Consider the following 22,125-nt stretch of genomic DNA (forward strand, 5'->3'; position numbering starts at 1 on the left):
CTTCTTCCAACAGACTGAAGTTTTTTTATCAATCCACCTTCACTATAACCTTTGACGCACCTTGCTAACTCATTGTTGCTGTTTAATTAATTAGGGTGAAATATCTGGTACTAGTAGTCAACCACCAAGAGTTTTATTGCTATCAACTCTGTGACCTGCGAGGACAATCTCCAGACCACACGCTGCTTTAGAGCAGTCTGTGAGTTGTTCATTGATTACAGCAAGAAGATTGATAATATTAAGTAAGCCTTTACTGTTCAGTGCTTATGGTAGCTATAAGAGATCCTACTTTCTCCATTTCATAAATTCAGTCTATTTTCTTTAAAAAAAATTTTTTTTAGAAAAATCCTTTTCTGGAGAAACAAAGGCTGCATCTGTACAGCAGAAATAATCAAGTTTCAAGCCATTTTAACTGCCATGGCTCAGTACTATGGAATTCTGGCATTTGTGGTAATGGCATTAGAACACTCTGATAGAGAAGGTGAAACTTCTCATAAAACTACAATTCTCAGAATTCCATAATATTGAACCATGGCAGTTAAAGTGGTGCCAAACTGGGTTATTTCTGCAGTACGGATGTAGACAAGGAAGCTCTAAATAGCAAGTGTATCAAGTTACACTCACTTGTGTTTGCAACTGAGAGAGCTTTCATTTTGCAGTTAATGGGAGCACTATATGCCATGCCTTAGACATTTATTTTTGGTCAAGTTTGAATGTATTTTATTTTTGAGCTCTTCTAAATTTAATAAGAAACCTTCATGAGGCACCTGAAGATAACAAAAGGACACAAAATACTTAAAGGTGAAATAAAGGGAATGGCTGCTAAACTGAATCAGTGTGTTGGCTTGAAATTATTTCTCTTAGTTTGCAAAGTGGTTGGCACAACTATTTTTAAAATTGGCTGGGGGAGTATGTACTAGCCCATTGAACCTTCTTTTTCTGAGGGTGAGTCACTATGTTTGCATTATTCCCTTAAACTAGTGAAAGCTAAATAATTGCAAATGTCAGATATGAGAAGAAAAAAGTAAAAATAACCTGGATAATCTTTCATATTAAAAAGAAGATAGTCTGGTTTTAGCCCACTATTATCTTGATTGTTACATGTGATGTGATGCATATTCTTTGCAGGCTGCAGCACATTGCCATAATAGCATGGAGCAGTGGTTTCTCTTGACACCCACCAAGTCCTGTCATTACAAATCTTCAAGTAGACTTAAACAACCATTTGCTCTTGGCCTGTGCTTGAGCTGGTTTATTCCCCTTGGCTTTGTATGAGAGGTACTAGTTGCTTTTAATGGTTAGATTGGTTAAGTTAATCTTATTGTTCTTTTATTGTGTTAATGTACTTATTGGAAGGGTTTATACTATTTATTTAAATACTGAATAAGTACATTTTTGAAAAGACTAAAGGAATAATGGAACTATATTTAAACAAGGAAGTTGAATAATTTTCCTACTTCTCAATATTTTCTAGCGTATTACTTAAGCAACTTTATGAGACTTTCAGAAACTCATTTAGATGCTATTTGTCAGATTGACATGAAAGGTCAAATTTCCCAGGGCTTACTAGGAGAAATGGTTTGCAAAATAGTAATCTGCATTTATGGCCTCATCTGCACTGCAGAAATAATGCAGTTTGACACCGCTTTAACTGCCATGGAACCATGCTATAGAATTTTGGGTTTTGTGGTGTTATGAGATATTTAGCCTTCTTTGTCAGAGAGCTCTGGTGCTGCAACAAGCTACAAATCCCAGGGTTGCATAAGCTGGCAGTTAAATCAGTGTCAGACCGCATGCTTTCTGCAATGCAAATGAAACCTATATTGAAAGGCATAATCAGTGCTGAACGTCCTCTGTTGTCATACTCTAAAATGTTCTGAGAAAATTTGTAAAACAGATTATTCCCGCTTAACAAAGTCAGGATTGTGATTTACTGCTCAAAATTGTACGATTTCTTTACACTGTCTCTCCTTAAACTCCATTTTATGCAGTGTTCTTCAGCAGCCTTGTAAAACTGTCCTTGTTTTTTTAAACTTGCTTAGCCATGAATGCTTGTGTTATTTCTCAACACTGCCATATGGAGTGTCACTATCCAGATGTTAGACAGAAGCAGGGATATCAGATATTAATTTTGGTAATTTTGACCCCCCCCCATTTTATTAATTATTTTATAATTATTTATTTCTGTCAGTGCATTGCTGCTGTATATTGTGGATTTAAAAATTTTATTGTCCTATTTTATTAATTCTTACTAAACTGCTTCAGAAGCTTGCTGGGAAATAGTCTAGAAATGGAAAGAATAAATAGATAGCATGACCTTATTTGGTATAGTATGTACTGTATCTTAACCCTCACTGTTGGAAGTTTAATTTGGTATTTGCTATGGTCTAATCTGCACTGCAGAAATAATGCAGTTTGACACCACTTCAACTGTCATAGACTCATAGCTCAATGGTATGAAATTCTGGGATGCTGGGAAATTCTGACACAGAAGGCTAAATATTTCACAAAACTACAGAATTTCATAGCATTGAATTATAGCAGTTAAAGTACATAGTGTCAAACTGGATTGTTTTTGTAGTGCAGATTAGACCTAACTCTCCCCTTGAGCATTTGTATTCAAATAGATTTGATATTGTTCTTTTATATATATAGTATAAGGGCCTGGAAGTCATTATGTATTGTGGGAGGGATCTTTTGTTGGAGGAGGAAAACTGGCATCAGAAGATGTGAATGTTCTCAGCACAAAACCAAAGGAAAGCAAGCAGCAGAAAGTTTCCCTGGCACTGTGAGGACAGGGTACTTGTACAGCTTTTGGGCTCTTCATAGTTCTGACCAGAGGATAGTAAATTTGCTTGTAAAAAAAATTAGTTATAGTTCCAAGCCCTTTCCCCCAGTAATTTTGCTAGCCCTACAGTTGAAAATATTGACATGAAAATATTGAAATGTCTTTATTCAGAATTAACTTAATTCTTTTTTGCAGTGTATCTTAGGTTTATTTTGCATCAAAGGCCAGCAGCTTGTAGTATTCTGATTTTTTTAAAAAATTAACCAAAAGCTACCTATTTTAGTTAGAACAGGAAGATAAGAATTGAGAGAATTAGTTCACACAATTGTAACTATAGTAGCAAGGAAATATAATGTGTGTAAATGCTGTGTATCTGTAGCTGCAAGTCTTTATTTTCTAAAAGTAATGTACAGTCAGCCCTCCTTATCTACGGAATTTTTATCCACAGATTCAAGCATCCATGGCTTAAAAATATTCCAAAAAAGTATAAATTCTAAAAAGCAAACCTTGATTTTGCCATTGATACAAGGGACACCATTCTCCTATACCATTATATTTAATGGGATTTGAGCATGCACAGATTTTGTTATCCACAGGGCATCCAGGAACCAAACCCCAGCGGATAACAAGGTCCTACTGTATAGGACAAATCATTGTGTAAAGACATCTTGTCGCATCTTTGAGACAAACTGAAAGAAAGAAGTTGGCAGCATGAGCTTTCATAGACTTAAGCCTACTTCCTCAGATGCATTTCTTTCAGTTAGTCTGAAAGGTGCTACAAGATCTCTTCACAAACTGATTTTACAGACTTAACATGGCTATATCTTTGAATTCTACCACGTATGGGACAAATGTAGTTTTTCCCCCTCATATCCTTATGACAACAATGGGCGTTTGCCACCTACTGCAAAGAAGTTTCAGGAATGATTGTATTTGTAGCATGCAGTTTCCGTTTTTTAAAAACCAAACAATTATTTAATAACAGGCAATTATCTGCCCTCTGACAGGAAGAGGCTTCACCGTATTCCTTGCTTGACATCTGTTTGAATTACCTAACGTCTGACCTTGAGAAGTTCTGTACAGAGAGACAGGATGGGACATTGTGTTTGCAGGAACCTGGGATATTTCCACAAGAAGTGGCTGACCGACTTCTGCGGACAATGGCATTTCACGGTAAAACAATTCTGGGTTTGGTAATTGGGGATTCCATAATCAGTAAAATGAAATGTTAGGAAAAGAAGCTGTTTGAACTATTTATTGATTAACCTGCATAAGACATTTTATTATTCTGATTTGTCATCTAGTCCTGTGGTGCCAACAACTGTTGTGGTGCAAGCAAAATTTATGTCTTTAAAAGCTAATTGGTCGTAGGAATGTGGGATAAAACCATAGAGGGTTTCTTTGCTAAAGAATGTAAATTATTTTGTGATGTTTGAAGTCTGGAGGCAGATCTCTGTAGATTCCTACTTCAGGATCTTACCTTGCCCTGTTGCCTACCCACAAGCATCCTTCCATCCAGAATGTGGGTTTGGTGGAAACTATGCTAGCACTAGGACAAAGTGGCTAGGCAAAGTGGCAAGCCTCAGTTGTTTTTTACTCTAGTCCTGGTACCCTACTAGATCCACAGCTTAGACACAGCACAGGATGGTTCATTCTGGAACTTTTCCAGTGCCACATACCAGAGTTTGGAAAATTTAATTCATTGGACTATAACTTCTAGAAACCTCCAGCCAGCACCACCACTGGGATATTTTGGAATTGTATTCCAGGAATGTGAATTTTCCAAGCTTTGATGAATGCTCCTTGACACCACTCACAGGAGAACAAAAGGGGCAAAACCTCAGAGTTATTAATGAATGTATCTATTGAATTTATACCATATCTTTATCCCACAATTGGGGTGTCAAGGCAGCTTACAGTAATACTGAACAAAAAGTACAATAAAAATGCAAAACAAGATCAGAGATTAAAGCAGAATTAAATTAAAGGGTCAATTTAAAACATTTTAAAAGATAAATTAGGAGTCTAGTTTACTCCTTTTTCTTGTGGCAGACCTACCCCTTCCTTCTACTGTAGCCCCAGTCCTAAACCTGGTGGGACTTCCCTAGCTGTGGCATCACTCCAGAACTTAGACAAGAAACCCTCAGATAGCAAGGCTATTTCCCAAACTTGGCATCTTCTCCATTTTTGAAATAAAATCTGTGATTAGTATGTTACTGTTGTTTTCCCCTTTTATCATCATGACCCCCTCCCCCCCTACCCTGGTACAGGACTGCTGAATGAAGCAACTGTGGGCATTTTTCGAGGCAACCAAATGCGCTTGAAAAGGGCTTGCATCCGGAAAGCCAAAATCTCTGCAGTGGCTTTTCGGAAAGCCTTCTGTCACCATAAACTGGTGGAGCTTGACGCCACTGGGGTGAACGCAGACATTACAATCACAGATATCATCAGTGGACTTGGCAGCAATAAATGGATCCAGCAAAACCTTCAATGCCTTGTGCTGAACTCATTAACTCTTTCATTGGAAGATCCTTATGAACGGTGCTTTAGTCAGCTGACTGGTCTTCGTGCTTTGAGCATTACCAATGTTCTCTTTTACAATGAAGATCTAGCTGACGTGGCTTCACTTCCAAGATTAGAGAGCTTGGATATATCCAACACCTCAGTCACTGACATAACTGCACTTCTTGCATGCAAGGATCGCCTCAAGTCTCTTACCATGCACCACCTGAAATGCTTGAAAATGACCACTACTCAGATTTTGGATGTTATCAGAGAGTTAAAGTTCCTGAATCATCTTGACATTTCAGATGACAAGCAGTTCACATCTGATATTGCACTTCGTTTATTAGAACAGAAAGACATATTGCCCAATCTTATATCTTTGGACATCTCGGGGAGGAAACACGTTACTGATGAGGCTGTAGAAGCATTTGTTAAACAACGACCCTCAATGCAGTTTGTGGGTCTTTTAGCCACTGATGCTGGCTACTCATTATTTCTTACTGGAGAAGGAAACTTGAAGGTTGGTATTGATTCTAATGTCGTGATGAAATCAGTTTGATTTTGTGTTTGGGTAAAGCTTCACAGTTTTCTGATTAGTCAGTAAGTTCTGATTACTTGGATGGAGATACATATTTGTTCCAGAAGAACTTTCCACCAAAGGTGTCACCCTGTCCTTGCCATGTGTATCCATGTCACTTTGCATAGTGTGCCCAGGAAGGGAATAGAGAGCATGAAAGAACTTGAGCTGCCTTGTCTTGTGTCCCACCCACCACCCCAACCCTGAATCTTGTAATAGGATTGTAATAGGTTGCCAGATGGCAAAGGGGTTATAGCTGTTGAAACTTTAAATGTGTGTAAATGTCGTGTGTCTGTAGAATAGGGGATTTCAGCAAGTTGCTTACCAAGCAACCATGTAACAAGCAACACCTGTCAGAATTTCTTTTTACACAACCATGAAAGGTACAGGTGTCTTCTCCAGTTTTCAAAGTTACTACCAAAAATATCTCTCAGACTGCTCTTTAAACTTTGCTCTGTGCTCTGTGCGGCAGGCGTAGGAAAGAACAGCTATAGGGTAAAGTCTTAGGCACTAGTGGACGTGTGCTATTTTTCTCTGCTTCTTTTTGTTTTGAACAATTCTTGTAGCAAAGCTTTAGTGTGATGTGTTATGCTTTAAAGTTTTTTTTAAGCTTGAGAGTTTTCTGAGTACTTCGGAGGTACCTTTTAAAAGGGAAAATTGTCTGAAAAACAGGTGTTCAGAAATTATGTGCTGTGTTTGCCCCTGTGTATATCTGGTCAGTCCAAAACACAGTGCTTATTATATCTTCTTTTGAGGCCCCGGCTCTCATTTTCTTTTCCAGGGCATAAGTTTCTTACTCTTCAGAGACTCAGCACTGTTGCAATGACATTAGGTTCAGCTTGTTTTTACTTGCACTGTATCTGAATAGCCCCTAAATTGTTTGAAAAATACTCCTTAGTTGGGTTGCTAAGTTTATGCAAAAACTTGAGGGAAGACTTTATTAGCAAAGTTTATTTAGTAAAAGTGTCTCTATAGAACAAAAGGCGCTCTAAAGAAATAGCTCATAAAGAGCAGATTGTTACACTTGTATTTCATTGTCCTATTAAAGTTTCAAGCTAGGTGGAAAACAGGAATAATACAAACCGCTTATCACTCCAGTTCCAAAGTAGCTGTAGCCTGCTTTTTAAAATATTACTATATATAAATAATTCTCACAGAGTGCTTACAGTGCATTCCCAGATCTTATGTATTTATTTTGAATCCCACCTATCTCTCAATATGAGACGCAAGGTGGTTCACAAACTAGATTATAATGAAATACAGCTAAAATAAAATAATATAAAAACACTTATAGATTAATAAACTATCCTGTTAAAAACAACACTAATCTAAGATGTTAAGAGCATTTAAAATATAGTGATGAAAATAAAAGTACAGCCTCATTAACAGACCCTTCTCTCACTCAGTCATCCATAAATAAGAAGACTCTTACAAGCACAAAGCCCTCTTCATGTGTTGTAATTTATTAGTAAGTTTTTAATTTTTAAAAAATACTTATTTTATTGATTTTTTCAGATGGTTAACAATCATCATTTTTACATAAAAGTGTATGTGTGTTTATATATGTATACACACATATGCACACAAAACTGATATCCTCAAATTAATACAAAACTGTAATACAGTATTAATATTTATTCTCAAATTACTATATACAGAATGAGTTGCATGGATGTATTGTTATTAATGAGAGAGTTTGACTATAATAGCTATCTTAATATTTGTGTGTGTGTGATTGATCATTTAGTACACTTCTGAATGATAATTTTTCAGGGGGCTCATCTACATAGGAATATTGGTGATCCAATCTGCCTGATCATTTCAGGCATATTGTCTAGTTGGGGGCTTGAGCACCCCAGCACCCCACTCTGGGATCCATGTACCTGTGGCAGTAGTGGAACAAATAGAAATGTAGTTGATAAATCATATTCTTCATGTCTCCTAAAAAGAATGTTCCAGTGATTGTACTGAGCCTTACTTCCAGATGAGTGTGTATATGAATGAAACTTTAACTGTTGAACTAGATAGAAGTGCTTTGGAACTCTGCAGAAACTCTGCTCTAACATGGGATCATCTGAAACAAAAGTAGTGATTTATGGTGTAAGGGCTAGAGCAGCATTTCTCAGCCTTTTTAATGTACAGTAACCCTTGAAATACTTTGCAAGTCTCAGGGAACCCCTGTATAAAAGTAATTATAGCTACAGCTTGAATTGTGTTGGTTTTTTCCAGTCACAATTTCTGATGGAACCCCTAGTAATCTCTTACACAGAGTCTCAGGGTTCTGGGGACCCTAGCTGAGAAACCCTGTCCTAGACTGTTGTACTAGGAAGAACCTGAGAGATCCAGATTCAAGTTTCCCCTTCTAATGAAACTCAATGGGTGATCTTGGACCAGTCATCTTCCCTTAGACAGACCTATGTTACAGAATTTCTTTGAGGATAAAGTGAGCATGTAGAGAACTGTGAATGCTACTTTGAACTCACTGGGGGAAAGATCAAGGTATATAAATGTAACAAATAAAATAATATATTGTAGGATGTTCTGCATTGGGCTGTGTGGACCACTTATTTTGCATCTGCACTTTGCAGTGTTTTTGTGTATCAGAGTTCTCCAGTGGTTCAATATTTATAGCATCTAAGAATTCAGAAATGCTGAATTTTTGTTGGATGTGCATATTTGATCAAGCTTCTGTTGGTCAGGTTTATCTTCTGTCTTGGTATTCATAGTATAGATGATGTGGATGAAATTACAGAAGATGGCCTGACAGAAATAAAATATCAGAACAATACAGGTATGAGAATTCATGATCATCAAGGAAATATTTAATTTCTTAGTGGGTAGAGATTTCATGAAACCATTATGAATGTGGATCAGTAACAGGTATTTTCAGGTATTAGCACAAGCTAGATTGCAATATTTCATGCAGAAAAAGCTAGCTACAGTATCTTATTTCCATTTAGCTGGAAGTTGCTGTCACTTGAACTCAGTAGCACTTAATCCACAGTATTTATGCACAGGATCTTATTCTGAATGGATTGCTTAGCTTAAGCAGTTCTCAATCACAGGCCTGATTAAATTAGAGTAATTAATAATGAACAAGTTAAACACGGAAAACAGTTTAGTGTGTACAGTTTCCAGCATTATCTCTTGTGTTTGAACAAACAAAAATAAATTGGAGATCTTTATATTACCTATCTCTCCTTCTGCCACAATTGCAAATTCTACTGTGTTATGTTTCTACATTACAGGTATCTGGAGAGGCGAATGAAACTCAGATTTCTGAAGCACTGAAGCGTTACAGTGAGCGGGCATTCTTTGTACGGGAAGCACTCTTTCATCTTTTCAATCTCACACCTATTATGGAAAAAACAAAACCAGAAATCTTAAAGGTAAAACTACTTAGCATTGATAAATATCTTGGCAGGTATTACTTTTGAGCATGGAATCTAAGGCAGTGTTGTCTTCAGTGAAGTTTAGATCAAACTGAATAAAATGTGAGTGCAGTGATAAATTCAAATAATGTGGATAATCAGAAATCCACAGGGGGGAAAGGACCTATAGTTTATGTGTCTTGAAAGACTTCCACAGTAAATAAATCTGTTTAGAAGCACATGGCTGGAGGTTTGAAGCAGAAGTTCATTCCATAGGATCCGTTTGTGATGTGGATCTAATTACAGACAGAACTAAGGCGGGATACAGACGGGCAAAAAGGGGTGTATTCATGACGTCACGAAGGTAGAGCCTTCAGACGGGCCTTACCTGAATGCCGCCATGAACACGCCCCTTGCACGCCCCAAGCAGGAAGAAGCGGCATTAAAAAGGTGCTGCTTTTCTCCGCTTCTTTTCCGTTTGATGCGCAGCTGCGCAGCTCTGTCTGTAAGCTGCTGCACCGGTACGCCAGAATTGCTACACCGCTAATTTAAGTTGCCAATTTAAAAGCTCCGTGTCTGCTGCGTCGCATAATAAGTCGGGGTCCTGGAACATGCGCAGTTTGCAGTCAGGCTTTAATTGCAGCGTCAGCTGCCATGCAGGTGTGGAAGCTGCAGCACAGCTGCAGCGCATTTTAAGACTCCTAACCCTAACCCTAACCCTAACCCTAGAGCAACATGTACGCATGCGCTGCTTGGAAAGTTTGGACTTTAAAGTGAACCCCTACACACATTCCTGTGCCATTTTCACCTAACAATAAAAAACGCTAAAACTGTAAATATTTACATATGTACAAGGGAGGTGATGGGGATGGCAGGGGGACAGCGGTGGTAGCGGAGACAGCTGTGGTTGCGCATTGCAGATTCAGCAGGAGCGCGGGGACCAAAGGAGAGGAGGCATCTATGATGCTGGTGACACTGGCAAAGTGCAAGAGGACAAGGATGCCAACACCAGCTGATCACCAGCTGGCAGGAGACCACCATTGTTCTTGGGCAGAGCGGGGGGGAAAAGTTTTAAAGGGGCTTGGGCACTTTAAATGTGCCCATAGGCTTTCTGCCGCCACTGCTTTGCGCTGCAGCTGCGCAGCTGCGCATCCACCAGCCGGCAAAGGAAAAAAAAGCCGCGGTTTGGGCCGCCCGTGAGGAAGCTGCCTCTCTCTTTGCAGCGTCCTCCGAGGCGGCGGTTTGGAAACTCCGGGTCTGAAACGGACCCAGGTGAGGCGTCTTCACTGCCCCCCATGTGGAAGCCCCAACACCTGAAGCATGCCCCCGGGGCGGGCGGTCTGGAGGCTCCGTATTCAGCAGAATACACCTCCAAGACGTCTTCTCCTGCCCGTCTGTATCCCGCCTAAGTGTCTTTGAATGTGGGTCTATTGCCAGTCTTCTATGGGGAGTCAATTCCCCCCTCACCCGCAAGTGACAAGTTAAAGAAGTGCAGGGGCAGGAATAAAATGTGCCAGCCAAAGTGACAGGCCTTGATCCACCCCATAGCTTTTTCCTCTAGAGAGGTTAACTGTGCTGAGGGGATAGTTGGATATTATCTTGTGTAAGTTATTAGTAAAAATAAAAGTACAGGTCATAGTGTTTGTGTGTGGGTGAGAGAGTGAGTGAGTGGAGAGAAGTAAACTGCTTATGGTTTTATTCCCCTTGCTTGGTACATATCCTAGAGACTTTGGCCTTATTCTCCTCAGTTTCTTCATAATGCTTAGTGAAAGTGTCTCTGAAAATTAAAGAGAGTAAGATGAGTGGGCCATCAGACTAAAGTAGTCTTCAATAGGAGGGAGATGTTGAGATGTTCACTTGCTTTAAAGGAAATGCAGTAGGCTTGAAAGAGTGATATGTAACAACTACGTTTAAAAACCTTGGAATGGCTAGGTTGATTTTGCTTAGGTTCTCGTGTCAAATTCTGTTCAATTTTAGTGTATTAGGAAATTCTCATCTGTTTTGCCTGTTTATTTGTTCCCAGCTTGTAGTTATTGGGATGAGAAACCACCCTCTGAACTTGCCAGTGCAATTAGCAGCGAGTGCCTGTGTGTTTAACTTGACCAAACAAGATTTAGCTGCAGGCATGCCTGTAAGGCTTCTGGCAGATGTTACTCACTTACTCCTTAAGGCTATGGAGCATTTCCCCAATCACCAACAGGTAAGCCAATTTTTATTTTTTTTTTTCAAGGTAAGAGACATAAACTTTTCTGAACACAAAACTAGTGGGCAGTAACGATTTCAAAATGTAAAAAAAAATCTCTTGTGAACCTGGGCTACCTAAAAGAGGTGGGGTAAATACTATTATACTAGACTACTAGAGGAATGTTTTTTTTAATTCTCTGTATCAGATAGGATCATGCAGCGTCTTAAAAATTTCCTCTGAGCCAAATTTTGTTTTTACTAAACAATATATTCAGATGTTGCTTGTTGCTACGAACGTGGACAATATGCCTATAGTTATTAACGTGGCCCATAATTGTTGGTGATGTTTCAACAATATTTTTTCTGAGACTGCTGTAATTTTAACAATATTCATATTACACAGACACTACATCATCTTATTGGTTGCATTGCATTTAGTAATGAGGGATGACTTGAACTTTATGAGAACAAGCCTAGCCCCCCTTTTAGCTCATATGTATTTAGCCTCTCTTTCCAGTTCCATTTAAATAACTACAGTTCGGTATGTAGAGAGATCTTGTAGCACGTTTGAGACTAACTGAAAGAAAGAAATTGGCAGCATGATCTTTCATAGAATTCAGTCTACTTCCTCAGATGCATTTGGTGGAGTGGTATGTTTGGTACAGTTTGTTATGTTTTCAAAACCTAAACCTCTCTGGCTAACTTTAATTGTGTTTAATGAAAATGAATCAGCTTCCTAGATATGGTTGGAAGGTGGCTTCCTTCAATTAATTATAGTTAACATTAACCACAGTATGTCTGAGTGAAGATAACACAGCAGCTGAAAAACAGAAGGAAATGGTTCAAAACTCCTCACAGAAGAGAAAGAGGGATTGTGTGAGCCTGGGCTCAGCCCACCCTCATAACCATAGAGTGCATTCACTTATCAGGACAATCCAGAGTGCCATAAAAACACTGGGTTGTCATGAATGATCGTTGTGCTTATGCACAATATTCCATTGTTCCTATTTATGACTGGAGTAGCCAAACAAATCATAGAGATTTGCTCTGAAGTTGTTTCCTTCTGTCTTTTGGGAGCAGGAAGCTTCCATTTTCTAGTTTGTTCCTTCCCAACAAACCAGAAAAAGAAGCCAAGAATAAACTCTAAATTCTTTTTCTAGCTTGTGAGGAAGAAACAGATCAGAAAAAGGAGTCTGCCTGCTGTGAGACAACATGAGAAGCCAAATGCAAAGGGAAGCTCCGTGGCTTAATTAACGACTGCCACTGCAAGCCAGAACAAGTGAACAGAAGCAGTAGCCATGCTGTTCTTTCATGACAAGTTAGGGGTCCCATGCAACCTTGGCTTGTCATGTAAATGGACCAATAAGGTTTTCCCTGTTGAGTCTTCACTTACATAAAGAGCTTAAATAGCTGCTGTTTTGCTGAAATGAATTTGCTAAAATAAATAAAATTTCCTTGTTTTGGGAAATCTAACAAGCCTGCATTTTTAAGCACACTTGAAAACATGTATTCAAGGTTGCACTTTATGATTAGCTTTTAAAATTTGCGCTTACTGATGTCCTTTAACAAATCGTTTTAACTTTCTTGTTTTTTCTTGTGCTATATACAGTATGTGCATGTGTATGTATCTATCTAAAAACCCATCTTGTGACAGGCTTTCTAAATATGTGATATAAATCCATAAAATAAAATAAGACTGATACCTTATGAAGGCCGATGAATTCTTGCACTTCACTTCATTTTCCTGCATTTTGTTCTAAACAAATATATTTGCAAATGAGAGCATCAAATAAACATTTGTTAGATTCATGACAATGGAAAGGAAGGCTCAGAAATGCTGCCTGTGAAATATTTTGATGAGCACTGCTTTGTTCTTTTACAGCTGCAAAAGAACTGTCTTTTGTCATTGTGCAGTGATAGAATACTTCAGGACGTTCCATTTAACAGGTTAGTTTACTTCCTGAGTTCCATAAAAGGAAGAGATGAGTTTCAGGCTATTGAATACCTTTGTGTTGCTGCTTAGCAGTTTGCAAACTCCTTATTTCTCCTGGGAAAACAACAAATTTTGTACAGAATTTAGAAGCAAATCATGACGTATTAATCACTGTAAAAGGTTAATTCTGACTGCACTTCCTTTGTTGTCATGAGAAACAGGTATCATTTGCTTGATCCACATCTAGGCTAAAGTTTTATAAGGTTGTTGTTTGTTTGTTTTTGGTTAGGTGTATGCCTTCCAGTTGTAAATTACTGGTATTGGTTGTTTATGTATGTTTGCATTCAGAGGTATAGATTGAACCACGTTTAGACCTGGAGGCTGAAGATTTTGAAGATTAATTAATGTGAACTTTGTAATCAGCAATAACCTAGCTAATTGGTATGGCAACACTTGGTAAGAATAAATGCTAGTGAAGAAGTTAACCCTAAGAGATCTCTAGCATCTGACTAAGTCTGAGCAATTGTCCATATTCATAAATAGTGCCAAGGTGGATAAAAATATCCACCCACTACTTTCTGTTCTAGCAAGAAATAATTATGTGCTACCTAGAGTTGTGTGCCACTTGGCTTAATCATTAACACATATCTATGTAATTTTGGTATTTAAAATTGGCAGTTACCATGCATATTTCATTTTACATGCAGATACTTCATGACCTTTTTGTTGCAAGGACTGATGGGAGTGCCTTGAAAACCAATAGCAAGCTGTTTATGGTTTTGGCTGTTAGAGCCTTGAGTAGCTCCTTGGCGTTCTCTCATGACCACAGTTTTCTGCTTTTCTGTCCTTGCTGTCTTATCTTACTTCCCACAGTCTGTGCTTCATCCCAGTTTCTGGTGAAAAGGGCAAAAAAAAAAAAAAAAAGGACTAATGCTAAATAATATATGAAAACTGAGTTAGCTTTTATAAAGTTCTCTTTTGATGCAGTGTTTAAATATATCCAGCACATACCACCCACTGTATGTGCCATTGTAATCATTAAAGAGATAGGAAAACAAATGCCAAGTGTTTTGCAGTAAAAGGTATCCTGTAGTTAATGGGAGTGAAAGAATTACAGGTTGTGTAATGCATGGTTGAGAAGGAAAGAAACAGCATGCACTCTTGATACATCAAATACTAGTCCCAGTCTTATTAGAAGCATTAAACATACCCATGCTTGGAAAAATTCTCATATGCACACACATGAAAAATAGACCAGAGTTTAGGACGTAACCCTTGAAGAACTACTTCTAGCCACAAGCATAGAGTGCTTTCTCCCTAGATGTACAAGAGGCAGCCTGTACTGCTAGGATTTATTAGGAAGAGCCTCCACCCAAACACTATTAAGGAATATGAACACCTTTTACCTCTCACAACTCCTGATCCCTGCTTACTGACACGAGTGCCATACAGATAGGTTGTGACAAATCATACAGCACAGCAGAAAAACTAACACAGCATAGCTAAAGCCCCATGGTTTTTATAGCAATCCAGTGTTATTCTAAGACATAGGGTCACATCAAGTCTGCTATAAATACTCACAACTGCCCATGTCAATTTGCTGTCATGATAAAAGTTCCTTCCTAGGCTGCATCCACACTGCAGAAATAATCCAGTTTGACACCACTTTATGTACCATGATTCAGTGCTATAGAATTCTGGGATTGTAGTTTTGCGAGACATTTAGACATCTCTATCAGAAAACTCTGGTGCCACAACAAATTACAGATCCCAGGATTCCATAGCATTCAATCATGGCATTTAAAGTGGTGTCAAACAATGCAGTGCAGGTGCAGCCCTGGTCTCATCAGTCAAGAGGAATCCATAACATTCACTACTGAACAGGGTGTGATGGCAGATTTTATGACGTTGCTAGCCCAAACTCTTTTAAATAGTAAATTAAATTGTAGTTTTGATTGTTTTAAACCAAACCTTAAATTCTGTGTTAATAGCTGATCTTGTTTTGTATCTTAATTATATTCCTCTTTTATTTACTATTACTGTGAGCTACCATGAGTTCCATCTTTGGGAGAAAGATGGGCAACATAGCCAATACACTGGCAGGGAAGACTGGGGGAAGCCATTTTTCTCATTAAAAATACCTTAGGCCAGCTGCCTAATTAAAAAAATTCTCTTATGTACTTTTACTTTTTGCTGTTTTGAAATGTGGTGTGCTTTTTCTTTATTCCCACACACCGCTATTTTGTTTGCTTTCTGTCTGTTGCCTTTCAGATTTGAAGCAGCCAAACTGGTCATGCAGTGGTTATGTAACCATGAAGATCAGAACATGCAGAGAATGGCAGTGGCAATAATCTCAATTCTTGCTGCAAAGGTGTGAGACTAGGCTTCACCACTTCAATGTCTGTAACTTGCTTAAATCAACAAAGGTCCTTCTAATACTCATCCGACATTTATATGTTTTATTTTTTGCTTATAGCTTTCAACAGAACAAACAGCTCAACTTGGTGCAGAGCTCTTCATTGTCAGGGTAAGCTGTCTTTCAAAACTGTTCCTTACTCTGTGTGAGAGATCGTCAAGTGTTACACTTCCTTTGCCTGCAGGTGACACCAATTCTATTATAGTGTGCCTTGAGAATATGATAATGTGGCTGATTTTTTAAAAGTATTCAGATGAATTTGACATAACTGGCCCCAACTCTCATCTCCCCAGACACATAGGCTGCACCCGCATTGCAGAAATAATGCGCTTTGACACAACTTTAACTGTCATGGCTCAATGCTGTCGAATTCTGAGAATTGTATTTTGTTGTGGCAAAAAAATAAAAATTGTATTTTTTGTGGCACCAGAGTTCTCTGACAGAGAAAGCTAAATGACTCACAAAATTACAATTCTCAGAATTCCATAACATTGAGTCATGGTAGTTGTCAGACTGGATTATTTCTGCAGTGCAGATGCTGCTATAGAGGCAGATGTAAGTGCTGATGTTGTTTCAGGTTTGGGAGGAGGAATCTATTTGGTTTTACTCCTTTGTGTGTTGCCTTTGATTAAAAACTCCCGTCAGCATGTTGTTTGTAACATTTATTGTAATTATAGTAATATTCAGAAGAGGGAAAAGTGCCTCTCAGTGTTGTCCTAGTAGTGTGAATCACTAATAAGAAGGATAAAACAGTATTGTGCAAAGCAATTACATGGAGATGCATTTGCTGTACTTGATATCTGTAGTCCTCTGTCTAGAGTAGATAAATACAAAGGGGGCAAAACACTTATATACACTCAAGCCACTTGCTCACTATCCTCCCCTGCCTATCAGGCCTTGGATCGATATTGTCAATGACATTCATCCTTGCCATTGGTAAAAGATTTCATTTCTCATATTATTAATGAGAAGGCAAAAAGCCAGAAAGACCCTTGGCAGATATTAGCCAAAAGCCTTTCTAGATCTCTTCTCCCAAGTGTATATTCAAATTATGCCATAGCTTACACAGTGGGTTTGTGAATGGGTTGCTCTATGTGCTCTGCAGAGGCAGCGAGGAGGCTGGGTGCCGGCACTGGAGGCCTTGAAGGCCTCTGGCACTGCTCTGCTCTGCACCCCCTCTTTGCTGGGTGACGGTGCAGAGGAGGTGCGGAACACAGCAGCGCAAGGCCTCCGGCGCTGGCATCCGGCCCTTCCACAGTGGCGAGGAGGCCGGATGCCGGCACTAGAGGCCTTGAAGGCTTCTGGCGCTGTTGAGCTTCGCGCCTCCTCTGCACCGTCACCCGGCGAAGAGGAGGCGCGGAGCTCAACAGCGCCAGAGGCCTTCAAGGCCTCTAGCGCCGGCATCCGGCCTCGCTGCTGTGCAAGGGCTGGATGTCAGCGCTGGAGGCCTGTGTGGCCTCCGGCGCAGCAGCTCTGCCTCCTTGCAGCTGCCGCGGGAAAGGCCCAGTGGCGGTGCTGTTGGGGGGCAAGAGGCCTCCAGCACCGCCATCGGGCCCTTCCATGGTGGCGGTGAGGAGGCCAAGGGTTGGCCTTCGCTGCCACTGCCACCAATCAGCTTGTTCCGTGGCGGCGGTGAGGAGGCCAAGCCGCTGTGCCCGGAGGCCTCCCAGGCCCAAAAAGTAGGTAAGAGGGAGGGAGGCAGGGAGGAGGGAAGGGAGGAGAGGAAAAGAGGCCAGGGACTTTTGTTCCCAATGGCGGCGTGCATGCATGCGCGCCGCCATTGGGAACAATAGGGACTTGAGCATACGCATATTTTGGTATATGTGGGGGGGGGGCCGGAACGGATCCCCCGCGTATACCAAGGGCCCACTGTAGTTTGGTGGGAACAGGAGTGTCTCTGGATGGGGGGGGGGCACTGAGTGGCACCTCAGGAGGGGGTGATACCCAGTCAGTCCTCTACCATCCCCCATGCTCCTTCCCTGCACAGGCTCTCTCTACCACGTGCTACTCCATGTCTCCCGGGGACAAAGACCAGCACACATAGGGGAGAGATGGAGTGGCAGCATGGGAAGAAGAAGCATGTGTGAATTCTGCCCACCAGAAGTCCCACCCCTACTAGTCCCACCCCACCCACCCTGCACCAGGTGTGGGAATGCTGCTGGGTGGGAGCATTACTCATTTAAAGTATTCAAGTTTTCAGTAAATGGCTAAAGGACACACATCAGTTTGGACGTTTTTGTATCTCACTTCAAGGAGAATAAACACAAACAACTCAGAGCTTTACCCACATAAAACTACCCAGAGTGAAAAACGATTTAATTTTTTTATTTGTTTTATTAATAGGGTGTTTTAATTGTGTTTTAAAATTGTATTGTTTTATTGTTATTTTACAGCTTTTTGAACTGCCTTTGGTCTAAGTTGGGAAAAAGGCGGGAAATACACACACACACACACACACACACACACACAGTATCTGCATGGCTTACTAGATGACGAATACAAAGACACAGCCTAGGCCAACGTGCAAAGGGATCTTGTAGCTCCTTTGAGACTAACTGAGGGCTGAAACAGACCACTCTGAAGGAGTAGCTTGCTGCCTCTGCTTTGAGCGCCAGATTGGGGCCGCAGCAACTGCACGCCACAGTCCTGATCAGGGGTTTTTGTGGGCCAAAAAGAAGTGGCAAAAGGTGCTTTTTTTTCGCCTGGAAAAAGGGGCGCCCTTGCCATCACCACAGCGCTTTTCATCACTGCTTTATATGGCACTACTTATTCTTAGAAGTGATGGGCAAATAAAATAATTTCCATCCTAAAGCTTACTGATAAGGATGAGTGTTTCATTGCCACTTCTTTCATCTCTGCAGTTGAAGGCACCAAGTGAAGAGCAGATAATCTCAGCAACTTGGCTCTAAGGCCTTATAATTGTATAGATCTGAATGCCATTGAAAGCTTAATTAATAACATGCTTTTCCAATTACTATTGAAGAAGATTTGTTACCTTATTCTTCCTAATGATAGGGTAACATTACTGCAGCAATAAGCTGTGAACAGAGCAGGAGGGTTAACACTATTCTATGACCTCTTTAGTTTAAAAATGGATGGTCCCCTTACTCATTTGTGTATCATTGGAGCAGAACTGATTGCAAACGTGTATGTTGCCATTGTGTAGTTTGAGTCTCAGAGAGTTGAGAGTTCAAATTAAGATGTAGTTTGCAAAAGCAAACATTCTTCCTTTTTGTTTTGTCTAGCAACTACTACAAATTGTCAAGCAAAAAACGAATCAGAATGTAGTGGATACTACACTTAAGTTTACACTGAGTGCACTTTGGAATCTCACAGATGAGTCCCCAACCACATGTCGGCACTTTATTGAAAACCAGGGATTGGAACTTTTCATGAAAGTCTTGGAGGTGAGAATTGAAACATGTTTGTGACAGCACTGGCATTTCTGTTTCTCAGCCAACAAACCTCCAAGTTTGCATGTGGAGCCTGAAAGTTGCAGACTGGTGATCTTAAACAGCCCAGAAGAAAGTTTCTATTCCTTGCTGAAACTACTTGCAGTGGTGCCTGAGGAGGCAGGCTATTCCAATCTCTCCCACTGTAGGTCCTTCCACTACTGTAAAAACAAGTTGCACAGGAAATACACAGGAGCATCCCTTGTGGTGTGGAAGTTGGGGAGCAATTGCAGGGCTGATTGGGTTCAGAGGAACTGTCCTTTCAACCTGATTTGCCCTGATTCCAAATCTGCCAAAACAGTTGTTTCAAAGTCAAAGAGTCTTCTCATCTTTGTGTGTGGAGCCGTTTCAAAGTTCCTATGCCTACAGTTTAAGATGAAATATTTTCTAGAAGTCTGTTTTTTTCCATCACTGAAGGGATCACTCAAGCAAGGGAAGAAAGAGCCTGCAAGACCATGCTTGTTCTTCCCCAAAAGCTGCCATGTTGACAGAGCAGGTGGAGTGCCCCATTACATGCAGCTCCCTTCAGGGTTAAATCCAAATCCTACCCTTTGGTTTCTTGCGCAACCTGTTCTAATCTCATGCCAGAAAGGCTTGCAGGTACCCTTAGGCTTGCTTCCCACACTTCCTCTGATCCCACTCCTTCCTGTTTTACAGGCAGTGAAGGATTTGCAACTTTCACTTGGGGGGGCATTTTTGCAACAATATCTGAATACATAGATTCCTTGAATTGCCTGCAAATTCTCCTGGGTACTACTCAGTGAAACCAAAATATACAAAATATATCCCATTAAATGATGGCATATACAAATTTTAAAAATGTTATTTCTATTCACAGTCTTTTCCATCTGAGTCTTCTATCCAACAGAAAGTTCTTGGCCTTCTGGTAAGATGAATTATGTATTTTTTGTGTTGATGATACATGAAAGTTTTGCATTCTCTTCTCTCTCCCTTTCCACCAAACTGCAGGAGATAATTACTTTTCATGGCATTTTATTAACAGTGGCTGCATTTAGCCCAGTCCTATCCTGTGCAGTGCCCATTTGTTTCAGCATTATTTTGTGGAAGAAGGATTAGAGCATAAGAGACTTGCTGAATCAGATGAAGGCTCCATCTAGCTAAACGTGTTTCCAGCCATAGTCAACCAGATGCCTCTAAGGCCAGCCTAAAGAAGACTTTCTTGGGCCTTCATGTCTTCTTTCACACTGTGCAAATATAGCACTATGATTCTCCTTCAACTGCTTTGGTTCGATCCAATGGAATCTTGGAATTTGTAGTTTTGTAAAATATTAAGAATTTTCTGCCACAGAGGTCTAGTGCCTCCTGAAAGTACAGTTCCAAACATTCCATAGGATGCACTCTATAGAATCTTGATGGTTAATGTGAAATCAAAGTACTATAACTGTGCTGTGAAAGGTCCTCAGATAATTTAGATTTCAATGTCTAGAAGTTCCAGCCAGTATGACCAGTGATAAGCGAGTTTGTGAGTTGTAGTCCAAAATACGTGGAGGGCTAAATGTTTGTCACCCCTGACTTAAGCATTCACAAACGGGATGAAGGCAATAGACTCTCCCGCTGTTGATTCTCCAGTATTGACAGCCGATGATACTAGTAGTAGCAGCAGCAGCAGCAGCAGCAGTAATAACAGTACCCTGCTCTCCCCCTCCCCAAAGTGGGACTCACATTTGGGACAGCATCTTCCCTGAATTTGCCTAATTCCATTTTAAAGTCATGTAATCCAGTGGCTATATGATATGCATCATATTCCAGTGAATTCTAAAAGTCAGTTTTGTTCTGTGTGCAGAAATATTTTATTTTGCCCTCCAGTTGGTTTAATTTAGGACTGTACAATTAGCTCAACCTAATTTTGCAGCTCTGTTCAGGGGTGTCAAAGTGGGATACATTTATCCATTTCCCAGGGTGGATGTGCACCAAAATTTGCTGACATTGTGAGAGAGGAGTGGAGAGGGACAGTCTCTTTATACTATTTTTACAATTATTCTTTTGAGTATGAAAGTAGTGCCATCAATAAAAGTACAACTGAATTTTTAGAGGCCTGCCCAGCATATTCTTAATACTCAAATTGCTTCAGTGCAATGCCATCAAGGGAACATTTGTAGAATGGGGAACATGGCAAGATCTTTGTGCATTTCATAGCCTTTTTTTTCTTTTTCTTTAGCAGTGTCTGGAGTAATGTTAGAATGTTTACAGATGAAAGCAGACAAATCCTAAGTCAGTTTGGAATGAGGACCTTTTCTGACACAAGACAAATTTGACACTCAGCATCTTATTTTTATGCCACTGGTTGCTCATAATGAAATCCTTCCCTTTTGTCTTTATACAGAACAACATAGCAGAGGTGAAAGAGCTCCATTCAGAACTCATGTGGAAAGACTTCATAGACCATATCAGCAAACTGTTGCACAGTGTTGAGGTGGAGGTCAGTTACTTTGCAGCTGGGATTATTGCACACTTAATATCAAGAGGAGAACAAGCTTGGACATTAAGCCGAAGCCAGAGAAGCTCACTCTTAGAAGAGCTGGTACAGTTGGCACTGAAAATAGCTGATTATGTTTATTCCAAAGCACCATTGTTAACTTTCAGAGTAATGCCATTTCCTCCCTTGTCTTACAGCACTCTGCCATTTTGAACTGGCCTACACCAGAATGTGAAATGGTGGCATACAGGTAACTACAGCTTGAAAACTTAAGAAAAATATTATGTTCTGGGTAATTTGCTATAAATGATATTATTTCTGCTGTTGACAGTCTGTCAGTGCAAATATTCTGATTTACGTGGTTTATGACAAAGCCACATCTCCTGGTTTTAAAGATCTCTTGAAACATTTATGTGCAATTCTGTGTAATATGATTAGGGAGTTAAATCCATTTAAATGAGT

General features: G+C 40.0%; 1 protein-coding gene across 3 annotated transcripts in view; it reads left to right on the forward strand.

Moving 5' to 3' along the window:
• The window catches only part of ZYG11B (zyg-11 family member B, cell cycle regulator), a 32,222-nt gene that overhangs the window by 5,203 nt on the left and 4,894 nt on the right, over positions 1–22,125 (forward strand). Inside the window, exons 1-12 of one of the 3 annotated variants that reach the window (XM_042463790.1) lie at positions 2,030–2,134; positions 3,796–3,961; positions 5,059–5,813; positions 9,119–9,259; positions 11,265–11,441; positions 13,308–13,372; positions 15,630–15,729; positions 15,835–15,885; positions 19,020–19,181; positions 20,065–20,112; positions 21,571–21,768; positions 21,861–21,913. In XM_042463790.1, coding sequence (XP_042319724.1) covers positions 2,045–2,134; positions 3,796–3,961; positions 5,059–5,813; positions 9,119–9,259; positions 11,265–11,441; positions 13,308–13,372; positions 15,630–15,729; positions 15,835–15,885; positions 19,020–19,181; positions 20,065–20,112; positions 21,571–21,768; positions 21,861–21,913 — 2,006 coding nt within the window. In that variant the 5' untranslated portion in view covers positions 2,030–2,044. Of the gene's footprint in view, positions 1–2,029; positions 2,135–3,773; positions 3,962–5,058; positions 5,814–9,118; positions 9,260–11,264; positions 11,442–13,307; positions 13,373–15,629; positions 15,730–15,834; positions 15,886–19,019; positions 19,182–20,064; positions 20,113–21,570; positions 21,769–21,860; positions 21,914–22,125 lie in introns of those variants that run through there. The other 2 variants (XM_042463793.1, XM_042463791.1) reach the window with 2 other exon arrangements.

Source organism: Sceloporus undulatus, chromosome 4, assembly GCF_019175285.1.
Source record: "Sceloporus undulatus isolate JIND9_A2432 ecotype Alabama chromosome 4, SceUnd_v1.1, whole genome shotgun sequence".
Classification (NCBI taxonomy): domain Eukaryota; kingdom Metazoa; phylum Chordata; class Lepidosauria; order Squamata; family Phrynosomatidae; genus Sceloporus; species Sceloporus undulatus.